This window comes from Lepidochelys kempii, chromosome 11 (assembly GCF_965140265.1).
Source record: "Lepidochelys kempii isolate rLepKem1 chromosome 11, rLepKem1.hap2, whole genome shotgun sequence".
Lineage (NCBI taxonomy): Eukaryota > Metazoa > Chordata > Testudines > Cheloniidae > Lepidochelys > Lepidochelys kempii.
The window spans coordinates 34,322,625-34,335,581 of NC_133266.1; the positions used below are offsets into that span (position 1 = coordinate 34,322,625).

Below are 12,957 nucleotides of genomic sequence, written 5' to 3' on the forward strand. Positions count from 1 at the left end.
GACCTCCTCTGCTACATGCAAAGGGAGAGCTCCTCCCCTTATCCCTCTCCTGGCTTGTGAAAGGAGAAGCAGCTGTACTCCTCTGAGCTGTCCCTGGCCTGTGTATTACAGTTCATCCCACTGCATGATTGTGGAAACCTATAGTATGAAATGAATTCGCTAAACTCTGCCTTTCTCATTTACTTTAATTTAATTCTTAATTTAAATCAGACTATTTTTAATCTACAAAAGTATTTGTGGTTTTGCTAGAAATTGTGCTGATTTGTACTTGGTAATAGGCATTAACATTCAGCAGATGGTTGCTTCGTTATGATAAAGCAGAAACAATGAACTCTTACAGCACAAAAAGGTGAAGGTAGACAGTATTTACTCATTGTTCAGCATCTCTGTTTCATTTCAGTGATTCTGAGCAGAGAATGCTACTGGGCCTGATTCAGAGCTCACTGAGGGTCTAGTCCTGGGAAGTATGAAACCACCACCACATCTCCTGATTGCCGTTGGAGTTGAGGATGCCCCACACCTTTCAGGGTTGGGTTCTTTCACCGCTGATGTAAAACTAGAATGAGCAAGAGGATGTGCTAAAGGCCTGATTCTCTTCTCACTTGCAACAGTGTAAATTAGTAAGTTAAATTTGATTTCCGTACACACAAATAAAATCATGACTAACCCAATGGCGTAAGGGGAGGAGACTCTTGTGTTTATCTACTGGCTAGATATGACTAAAGCTGCCATGAATCAAGATATAAAATCTGTGAGGGCACTACTATAAACTCTGACCTGCCAGAACCAGTGCTTGTACTTGAGAGGGACAATCGCCATTGCCTCAGTCCTTAGCATTTCTAGAGCCTTAGTTTCAGTTGGGTTATAGTTTAAATTATATATGCCCACCCACTAACTTGCCTGTGTCTCTGCTTTTTCAGAACTCAGCAGAGTTCCCCTCCAAGGGGATTTCTACTTTAAAGCTTCATTTAGGATTAGAAAATCACATGACCACCTTTAGATATTTAAAAACAGGAATAAAAAAGGTCAGTTATTTCTAAAACAAACACACTATTTGAAGCAGTATAATATTTTAATAAAATTAAATCTAAGTATTGACAAAGCATTATGCATATACAGTACATACTGTATTTAAAGCCTATGGACCTGAACTCAATTTATTCTAGTGTAGTCAGCTTTGGACACAAGATTACCTGTTTTGTAATAAGAAAGTTTACAACTGTACTTTAAAGTGATTTTACATATGTACATATGTATATGTACATATATTTATACTCACATACATGTGTAGATATATACACACATATTTGTATGTATATACATATACATTACATATACGTATATATGTATACATGTACAAATGCACATAGGTGTGTGTGTGTGTATGTATGTGTGTATATATATATATATATATTCTCTAGCTCTCTATGGAGGGACCAGTAGGTAAAAAGAGATATCACAAACAACAATTATGATAATTATAAAAAAAAACCATGTAAAATATTTTAATTATACAGCTTGTTAGTAGTTCGCACTGAACAAAAGGAACGCAGTCTTCTGTATTACATAGAAATTATATTTATTGCATTTGATAATGTTTGGGTGACAGATGAGAACTACCTGCCTGTTTATGATAGCCAACTTTTTAGTCATGATGAGCATAAAAATAAAAAGCCCAAAATATTAAAAACCTAAATTATTCAGTTAGCGTGGTCTTGTAGATGCAATCAGTGACGATACTTTCCCATTGTATAGTATTGTTGTTCTATCTGTAAAAATAGTGACCTCGTTCAATTCACTTTGAAGCGGCTGCTTTCTGTACTATATCTTCATGTTTTAGAACCTGATAGACATTGTTCTCTTATTCTTTCTCTAAGCAGCAGAATGATGACCATTGACTGTAAAACGCTCAATACAAGAAGGATAATTGTATCTTTTCAAATGTGAGTTGGAAGAAGGTTTCGGCTTGAACTAGAATAGCTCAGTGAATATGAGTTATGACCGTGTGGATTATCATCATCATCACCTGGTCTCTTATTTGCTTTGAAGGCATATCCACAATAAAGTACCATTTCAGTGAAATCAGTAAATGGTAATTTCCATGCAACATAAATTGTAATTTCAGAACATGCATGTGTTTTAAAAAAATTAAAAAATATAAGGTGCCTTGAGAATGCTGGCAGTTTTACATTTGGAACATACATTTTATATGTATATATTTACATTGTAACTGCTCAACTTTACCTTACAAGCTTCAAATTTAGGAAAATATACAGTACTTTTGCATATAATGGTATATCCTTGTAGCCCCTGAGTCAAGTATAGAGGATTTAAATACAAAAAAAAAAAAAAGGGGGGGGTGGGTGGGGAGACAGCCATTAAAAGCACTTACATTTTATGTGAAGTAATAGTATAAAAGGATTATTTCCCAGGAAGACCAGGATCAGAAACATGCCTATGTAGACCCAAGATTCCTATAGTGTTTAGGGAAGAATCTGGCAAGGAAGGATGCCTAATGGAATGGAGATAAGTTTTACAATGCCGTGGGTGAAACTCTAAAGACCGGTCATGTTCTTGTTCTAAAAAAGAAGCCAAATTGTCTTCTGAGGCTGTGTTAAGATGCACTCCACTTGAGAGGGATTCTTTGGATTTAAGTTTTGATTTTTCAAGGTCTAGAAATTCAGGACACTGAGAGAAAGGAAAAAAAATAAGGTGACAATATATTTAAAACAGTCTCATGGGTACTCCTGTTTCTACTGAAAATGAACAAAATCCAAAACAAAAACCAAACCAAACCATTCTTTGCAAACCGAGTCTGAAACATGAGCAGAGAAATCAATGATTTTCACTAAATACTGTGTTTGATTAATTGTAGTTGAATGCAAATCTGCCCAGGATTTATTTGGAGGAGAAACCAGGGAATCCCCCCGTTCTTCCTCAGGCTAGCTGTTCCTGGTTCTATATCTTAAGAAAATTTTCAGTTAGAGACTGAACTGTCTTGAGATGGACCAACACTGAGCTCCTGGGTCTGAATACCTCTGAAATCTGGGGCAGTTCAGAATCAAAATCTGTGACTGTATCAAATTCCTAACTTTGGGGCAGTGTGGATCTGGATACAGATCCAAACACTGGGTTATTCTGTATCTTTTAAGTCAGAGTCTGTGATAGAAAGTGTGCAGAGATGCCCTGGTGGCAGCTCTCTGGCACATGTACATTACCTCCAGGAGTGCTGAGGAAGTGTAATCCTCCCCCACCCACTTAGGCAGCATACACTCCTGGATACATCAGTTGAGTTTCTGCATAGTCAGTGCAAACAAGATGTGGCTCAAGGCTTTAAGGACTTGGACAGTGGCAAGCCTTGGGTCAAGACTGGAGATTTCTTGAGTCCTTGTACATGGTCCCCTGCAGGGCTAACCACAATCTAGCCTTTTGTGACTTGGGGCTGTCTCTTATTCCCCCCTTCCTCTATATTTTTCTGTGGGGTCCACAACCACTGCTAAATGCATGGTGATGACAAAATTTGTAGCTTTGAGACCTATATTTGGCTTCTACACAGTAGGAAATTTGACCTTTTGAGATTTTCTTCCAAAATAATATAACTAGATGAATCCTGTGGAGACATTTAGCCAAGTTACAATTTCCTGTTCAGAAAACTACAAAACAAATGCTCAGTCTTCCAGCAATAGGTAACAACGTTAATTAATCACTATAGTTGATTCTGGGCACATCCATACCTGTGATGAAGGACTGAAGCTTCTATCTGTTTTAATAGATACTACAGGATGAAGGCTTTGCATCACCTGGATAGCTGGCTGTTGATATTCTGCACTTGAAGTCACTATACTATATGCAGGTGGAATGAGTGTTGACTGCCTCTGCAGTAGTTGCAGAATGGTTTGAATGTCAGCAGTCATTTGGGATTCAAGCCTAGGGAAGTAATATGAAATCAATTAACACATGGTCATGGATGATTATGTTTTAACACACCAATTACAAATGCATTCAAGAGGGATCTGCAGCTTATTAACAAAGCAAGCCATTATGTGTAACGCAGGGGTTCTCAGACTTTTGTACTGGTGACCCATTTCACATACCAAGCCTCTGAGTGCAACTCCCCCTTATATATTAAAAACACTTTTTTATATATTTAACACCATTATAAATGCTGGAGGCAAAGCGGGGCTTGGGGTGGAGGCTGACAACTCGTGACCCCCCATGTAATAACCTTGCGGCCCCCTGAGGGGTCCCAACCTCCAGTTTGAGAACCCCTAGTGTAACGGTATTATAATGTTTTGAATAGGAAAGAACAGAAGGGGGAGCACTGAGCCATTCCATGGCTAGCAGCTTGCTCTCTCATACAGAATATACATTCTAAAGTTTGTTCCAGACCTTAGTTAGAGTTTAATTTAAGAATAGTACATTACTATCATTTCTGTTTGCAATTGATATGAATATTGGGGACAAGATTCTCAGCTGACATAAACTAGCATAGCCCCCATTGATTTAACTGGAGCTGTGTTGATTTATCCAGGATGAGGATCTGGTCCAGGATTTCTAAAGCAACAGAAAACTCTGACAGTCCCAAAGCTACTTCTAAGGGGATACAACACAACAAGGCAGCATAATTTATGTTTTCCCACAGCAGGAAACTGTGGGCAATCTGCTTGTTTTAAGTAAAGGTCTTGAAAACAGTCATCTCTTTAGGTGCATGGTTAGGGTTTCCAGATAGCAACTGTGAAAAAACAGGATGGGGGTGGGGGTAATAGGCGCCTATATAAGAATAAGTCCCAAAAAACGGGACTGTCCCTTTAAAAATGGGACATCTGGTCACCCTATCATGATGAATTATTAGAATTTAAAGTAGGATTCAGAGGTGGGGGGAGGAAGAACTGATCTGAAGCTCTGTTCAAAATTCAGAACTAAACTCGACATAGTCGATGTTCAAAAGTGGTATATTTATTGATTGTTTGACTGATTGACTAACTCTTCATGATTTGGTGGATAAATCCTGAAAGTTTAAATAAACCTTGGTGTAAGTCACAACATTTGAGTCTGATTGTCTTCTCCACACTTCCCTTGCCATGGCCAGGGAAATGATTTTCAAGTTGTCTTGCAACATAATTCACGGACTCAGCAATGGGTAATAATGCCTCTTGTGCCTCCCAGCTGCTAGGAGGCCGCACAATGTGTTATCACGGATTGTAATCTGGATATAAATCCTCCTGTATGGGAACTCATCTCCTGACAGAATCATTTTAACTGTAAACAAATTTTTATGTTAACCGCCCTCCGTGTTGTGAATGTCCCAACTACAGCTCTGCAGTGCTCCAGCAGATTTTTGCTGTGCACTTAAGCCCTAAACTTGCACCTGACCTCCGTCCCCTAATGGACGCTGAAGATGCCTTTGCTCCTCACATAGATATTAAAGGAAACATTGCTCCAAGGTCAGCTGTTGTTGCCAGTGATTCTGTGGCATCAGCTTTTATAAAAGCAACCTAATACACGGCTCAAGCCCTGGGGTTATACCCATTCATGTCATATTCATCCCCTCGCCATCCAGAGAGCATGTCTGCTAAAACTATGTTGTAATTCCTTTTTGAACAGAAGATGTGCAAGAATTTGAGAACTTGGTTGATAATTTTGCCCTCTTGTACCTCTCTGCCGCTGCTCCCCCTACCTTTTTAAAAATTATCTCTAGAATGGCCCTCCTCTCGGTTCCCCACCACTCCAAATTGGAGAGTTCTAATTTCTTCTACTCTTCATTCTTTCTCACTTGACCATTTTACACCACCCCACAAAAAATAGCCAAGCAAACCAACCCTTAAAAAACAACCATATTATGGCTGGGCATAAAAGCAGCAGAAAGATAGTGATAGGTTGTCACTGGTCTTTTCCAGCTTGTATAAAACTCTATACCAGTCTACCATGTACCCCCAGTTTAGCATCATATCAGGGGCACAGCTGAGGGTAGGAGGAGGCAGGGAGGTGTGCGCAGGGCACTTTGCTCTCTGACTTTTCTGGGCCACCAGAATAGTTGTTCAAAGCTGGCATAAATTAGAGTAGTCCCTTGCAGCTGATCTGGCCTGTGTGAGGGACTAACCAGGCCCAGAATCCAGGAGGCACAAAGGTACCTTAAAAAGCACCAAAAGAATTAATAAATGAAGTGGGATGTGGATAAAAATCCAGAAAAAGAAATAAATAAAACTAAAATCTCAGCAGTTCATCAGAAAACTCCGCTCCCCCCTTCCCAATCTTTGTCTATGGCATCAATAAACCTAATACCAGCCCTGAACAATAGCTCTAGATATATTTAGGATTTCAAGAAAAGGAAAGAATAATAAGCAAGACATTATTATGTATAAGTCCTCATATGCTGTGATGGGAGCCCTGTAAGTGCCTACTTACATTAGACAGGTAGATAAATACCTGCATAGTTCTACTTCATTCATGATTTATAGGAATTGCAACTTACATGTTAAAACATGTATCCTGTAACATATAGTATGTCACTAGAGATGAGAATACTGAAGTTTGATTGGTTCACAGAATGCAAAGGGGGCAAGATGTCCTTATACTGGCTTTCAATTGCTTTTTAAAATGTACAAGGCAGTGTGCCAATGAAGATATACTAAAGTATAATTAAGACTGAATTTGTGTCATGGTAAATTTCGGGTTAAATTTGCTTGTCATAGCAAAAATGTTGAAAATAATGGAATGCTGGGGAAAATAATAAAAAGTCACAGACCAACTTCAAATGAACTGAAATTACATGGCAAATGACAGTATAAATTATAGTGTATGATCAGAATACCTTCACCATATTTTTAAGATTCCATAAGCTATTCTGTTTAGCCACCAACTATGTATGTTAGACACCAATAGGGAGGGGAAGAAGGAAGATGAGCTGTATTAGCAAAGGTAACTTACGTATGCGTTATTTTGACAAAGAAAATGACTGTTTTCTATTGTAGTAGGTGTGTTTTGCACTTGTGATTCTCTCATGGCTGTTTATTATAGAGACAGCTGCAAAAGGAGGTTTACACATCAAAAAGTGAAGATGCCTACAATACAAATGCCGCTTTTGCGAGGAAGGCAGCTGGTTTGCTCAGTACATCCCCAGGGAAGCACAGCACCTCCCATTTTATGGGCACAGGAACTGTGTGTAGAAAGCCAGGATCTGCTTTTGGAGGAAAAGTTCAGGAGAAAGAGGGATGACGAGAGAGTTAAAACCCTGCACCTACCCATCCCAGAATGAGATTTTCAAAGGGCTTAAGGGCCAGATTTGTATTTTGGCACTTAAAGATGCAGGTGGTTGTCTAGTCACATTTGTGATTTCTGCGATTCACCTATCTGCATCTTTAGGAGCCTTAATACTTTAAAAAATCTGGCCCTAAGTGACTTAGAAGCACAAGTGCCATTGACTCGCAATGGGATTTGTACTTATGATTCATTTAGGTGCTTATGAAAATCCCCCACCAAATTCATCCTTGTTGTGACTCCATTGATATCAATGGTGTTATCAACCCAATCTGATCCTGTCACATAATTGCTTTTACCTGTTGAGTTGTTCTTGAAGTAAATCTAGCCGGTGCTCCACTTCCCCATAGGTCAGCTCACTTTCAGTTTCACAGATGCCCCATGTAACATGAGGTAATGCTGACTGTCTGGAGATCTCCTGGTGCCCCTTGGTGTTTTCCCACTCCCAGTTTCTTTTATCACTGATGTCTGCCAAAAAACAAACCTCTTGAAGTATAAACGTACAGATCCACTAAGAATAGACATGTATTTGAATTTATGGAATGCATGGCATGACTGAGTTAGAGTTACAGTCTCTACACTTAATTTTTAGGAGCTAGCAGTCTGTTCAGCCAAGAATCCCATAAACCAGTGTTTCACAAACCTTTGAAAGTTAAGCCCTCCCTCTTTAGGGAAATTAAACCAATCACAGCTCTGTCTTGCAATTCCTTCTTATGTTGTTAAAGGCCAACATCTTAGTTTGTACATTCTTCCATGCTTGCCCCAGCAGTCCTTGGTGCACCCTTTATTCACAGTCTTTGGGAAATGCTGGAGTAGAACACCATCATATACTCCATCTCCTTTTGTACATACTTTGATGAGCTGTGTAATCATCAACAATGTTGACATTTGAAGAATTATAACTGGCATTAATGTTAGCACCCTTTGAAAAGGGTGAGGCAGGTCACTCCTCAGAGCTACGAATTCAGACTCTCTTCAAACCCAGGCAGATGACTCCATCCTCATCAGTTACACTCATTTCACATTTTCAAGGTTTTCTTTGCAACCATATCAGCTAGAGACTTACCTATAAGAAAGAAGGGCCTCTGGAGGACAGTAGAGAGACCTGTCCAAATGCCCCAAGCTAATCCTTTTACCTGATTTTACATATTCCACAGGAAAGAAAGGAAGTCCCTCCCAAGGTTAGATACAATGGTTAAAGTAGATTGAATCAGGAAGGGGAGCTCTCACCCACTAAACCAAAAAGGAGGAAGAGTTCTTCCTCTCCTTTTAGCAGAGAAGGGGGAGATGAGCTTTATTGGACTAATGGATCTTGGGGATCTGTGGGGTCCCAGGGTTTCCTAGGGCTACAGTGAATCTGTGAATGTCATAGGGTAGGCACTGATAATATGAATAGGGCTGAAGTAGGAGGAGGAGATTTCACCTTGGCTTCATGGTTGCTCCTTCAGCTTCTCTGACCACTCACTACATGCCCCCAGGAGAAAGGGAATGGGTGAGAATTGTGTAATTTTGACTCAGCTAGCATACATGGTACAATTTCCAGTTGTCTGAGGAAACTGGAGAGCTTTCCGGGAGGAGCAGAGAGCAAAATTCTGACAGATTCAGACCCAGCATAATCTTAATCCATATCTGTTTGTAGAATGTTTGCAGGAAATTGGAAAACCAACGCACTAATTATAGACAATGAATTTCAGGAATGAAATGCAAACAATAAATGCTGTTTGTTTACACTTCTTATTTACTGTGCTATAAAATCCCTTAGATTTTACATATATATCATCCACTAAAATCACATATTTTCTTGTAGCTGGTCTTGGTGTCTCTGGCTCAGCCCTGGGTTGAATGACAAGTGTTTGTGTCCTGGACAAATGTTTGTGGAGTATCTAGACTAATGTTTACAATCCAATTGCCAATTAACTTGAGTTCAAAACAGGGCCATAATAAACTCTAATCTAGACATATTCTTCAGGGATAAGTCACTCCCCTTGTTCTGTGCATCTTCTTAGGTAGTCCCACATGTATGAACACAAAAGCGATAGGGTAGCCAGGAGACAGTCAGAACATTACTACTCAGCATGGCCTTGGAAGAATGAAGGATTGTTCTCAAGATATGAACTAAATATAAATATATGGCCTAGTTAATCTAAACAGTTCAAGAATGAAATCCTATGACCTGAATAAAGGCCACGGGAGGCCCCAAATGGTGGAAAATGTCATTGTTCTGCAGTGGGGGGTGGAAGGGGGTAGCATCAGCTACATAGAAGCTACCCTTGTGCTGTTAAGAGAGGCTCAGGATTGAAATAAAATGAGTGCTGCAAGTCAGGATTACACTGGCAACATTTAGACTGCCTGTCCCACACTATCCAATTCAGGGTTAATAATCCCTTCCTTTCATGGACAGTACATCAATTGCTAACATTTAAAACAAAAAATAAAATAAGGACTAGACTAAAAATATATCTTTCGTAATGGTAATAAGTTATGGAAGCTTATACAGAAGTTCATTTATATGTATATTTACAAGATTTATACTTATAGACTCATATTAGATTTACAACTGCCTTTAGAGATCATGAAATCAATTTCTAATTGATATCAGGAATGAGAATTTAATTTAAAACCAATCTGACTTTTTATAGAAGCTATAAGAAAGGTGATCAGCTTTCAAATACAAATACTAAAAATGCAGAATTACAGAGATACCTATTCACCCCATCGAAATGTTGGTTTGTATGTGGTCTTAATCAAAATGTACACCCTTTAGACTTGCTAAATTTAGCTCTGAGTAAAATCTGTACTAGGTTGCCTTGGCAAACGTTGCTATAGCTTCAAGGACATATTTCTGGCTACTGGCAGGGGCAAGGTAAGCTTTCAAACAGCAATATGTACAAAACATGTTTATATCAGCATTTGACCTTACCCTGAGAAGACCAGATGTCACATAATTTGGCCTTTGGACTATCAAAAATATGTTATTCTGCTGGATTAGTTTTTAGAATAATTTAAAATACTCTTTTAGAAACCTAAAGTTGATCCTGAATTTGTGTGGCTAAATTTATTGTATCAGGAAATAAATTGTTGAGGAATAAAGCAATAAGCACTAAACACAGAAGTAGTCCTTTAAAACAGAAGCACCTGTAAATGCATCTTCAGAAACAAAACCTTTAACATTGTGTAAATAGACTTTTCATTAGTTCACCCTATCACAGAAAATTAAGGCTTTAAAGAAAGATAAAAAGAATGTTTGATGAGATGATATAAAACAATCATATTAAGTTAACGGAGATTGCTTAATCACTGTAAACCATATGCCATATATTAAGAACCAAATTCTGCTCTTCTTACTCAAGCGAATTTCCCACTGAAGTCAAGATGTGTTCCTGTGTGATATTTCATCACTTTTAATTAAGTAATATTACAGAATTAGATAACGTTTTTCAATCTCATTGTTATGCATTGCTTCAACACTATTTTAAATGTTCAATAGTATAAAATATGAAGAAAATAGGTGAAGCTGGCAAAAGTTTTTGAGCAAAACTTTTTTGTGTGTGTGCAAAAAATGGAAATTTGATGACATCAAAATATTTCATGAATTCATGTCAATTTCACCAAATTGTTTAAGTCAAAAACAAACCAATACTTTTTGGAAAAAAATCAAAATGTTTTTTCAACATTTTCTAAATGAAATATTTATTTATCCCCTTTATCTACACTGGGTTTGTGAAACTCAGATTTAGTATCCCTATCTAGCTCTCTATTTTGGGTTTTATACAGCCACCCAACACTGTAGCATGATGGGCAGTCAACTTTTTTCACTCCAATCTCCATCTGATGGACTCACCACAACTGTGAATCCTGTGGCCTTGTTTACAATAGTGAAAGCCATCATTAACTAAGGGAAAATTTAATCCAGAGACAGTAAGGCCCAACTTTTCAAAGGTACCCATTTATTTTCGGTATCCAAAAATTAGAGGCATCCAACATTATGAAATGAAATGAAAATGTTGGCTTAAATGACTTGTCCAAGATGATTCAGGAAGACATTTGCAAAGCCTAGACTAAAATTTAAGAGCTCCTGGATTCCAATCTCATGCCAAACCATAGTGCCTCTCAAGGGAAATGGTTCTTTGAACATTCCACATTTGACATGAAAGAAGATTATTTTGTCAATGTTTCATGAAACCCTTAAAAGGTAAATTAATGTATTTGTCAATGGAAGCATTCTGAAGAGGTTTTTTTTCTCTCCCACTGATCATCAGAGCAAAAATGAATAGGCCATCTTTACAAAATAGCAACATGGAATAGATTACCTCTGCAAGAATGGCTTCTTTTGTCCATATGGATCCTTTCTGTTGCACGCACCACTTCTTCGAAGTCCAGCACTGTAGTTTTCCCTGTCATTGACGGGTAATTGATTATTTCAGAGAAGAGAGGTTTCTGCTCATCTTCAATGGATGACACCAAAGATGATGACTCACTTTTCTTCTCTTCAAAGTGTTTCTTGGTACACTGATAATGTCTAGTGTTATCCATGGAGTCTTCAGGATCATTCTGATTGTTTTCTTTGCCACAGCCTGTCAAATAGAAATAATTGTATGCAATAATATGCAGTGCATGAGATCTTATTCCAGTTTATTCTGGACCTCAGGCCGAGCCGGCCCTAGGCATAAGCAGACTAAGCAATTGCTTAGGGCCCCAAGCAGCTCAAGGCCTCCCGTATTAATTATCAGTATGTGTTGTGTGTGGAGGGGCCCAAAATATTCCTTCTTAGGACCCCAATGGGCTAGCACCGGCACTGACCTCAGGGGCAGAGTAGAAGTTATATCAATTAGCAAGTTTACTCTCTGTTAGGGAGAACATAACTTTAAGGCCTCTTCTATTAAGGACCACAGTAGTGATGTTCCTTCTGATGCAGGTTCTGCCATTCTTTTATATAACAATCTCAGGTATTTGTGCTGGAGCCCTCTCAGTCTACAAGAGAAGGGAGCTGCCAGGAGGCATTCTCTCTGAGAGCACCTCAACCTTGCAATCTATTGCTTTCAACTTGGTTGGAAATAGCCCCAGTCTGTTGACAATTAAGGTTCACTGCAAGGCCCATCTATTTACCAGGTTTTTGGGGAGCGAGGTACATGACAAGGGCTGATGTGGTGCATGTGGTAAGGTGGGTATTGGTCAAGTCTTGAATTTATCTTTGAATATTTTTAGGTGCAGCTACTGGTTCAATACTTTTCTGGGGCTGTATTTTTGATTTCTGGCAGTTACAGCAATGTATTACAAATTGAAACAAATAAAATAAGGACAAGAAACCAACAGTGATCATCTGGTGAGCATGGAGGCCTCTTGAACTGCCTTTAGAGCAACACTTAAAGTGTGTTTTATTGTATCATTTCAAATCCAATATTTGATCTTGCCTATTTTTAACTGAAATGTCAAGATAATTCCAGTTCTGAATGTTTATTTAGGACATATTTTAGCAGGGGAGTCTCAATTAGATATAAATACTGTAACTAGTTTGCATTAACTTCCTGGGGAGATAGCATGATTCCCCATCTGCTTTCAACTAATTACTAATCAACATAATTCTAGAGTGCATGTAATCCTCACAGCAATGGTTAATACCGAATTCTGTACATTCCCAGGGTTTCTTCTTTTCTAACACTATTTCCCGGTAATCATTCACAATGAAAGAGAACTGTGCGC

At 38.5% G+C, this 12,957-nt stretch overlaps 1 protein-coding gene across 11 annotated transcripts in view; it reads right to left on the reverse strand.

Moving 5' to 3' along the window:
* Positions 1–1,555: 1,555 nt before the first annotated feature.
* The window catches only part of KCNH7 (potassium voltage-gated channel subfamily H member 7), a 343,770-nt gene continuing 332,368 nt past the window's right edge, over positions 1,556–12,957 (reverse strand). For all 11 annotated transcript variants that reach the window (XM_073305646.1, XM_073305643.1, XM_073305642.1 and 8 more), the window contains 4 exons: positions 11,568–11,831; positions 7,557–7,725; positions 3,735–3,927; positions 1,556–2,688 (listed from right to left, as the gene is read on the reverse strand). In XM_073305646.1, coding sequence (XP_073161747.1) covers positions 2,422–2,688; positions 3,735–3,927; positions 7,557–7,725; positions 11,568–11,831 — 893 coding nt within the window. In that variant the 3' untranslated portion in view covers positions 1,556–2,421. The remainder of the gene's footprint in view (positions 2,689–3,734; positions 3,928–7,556; positions 7,726–11,567; positions 11,832–12,957) is intronic.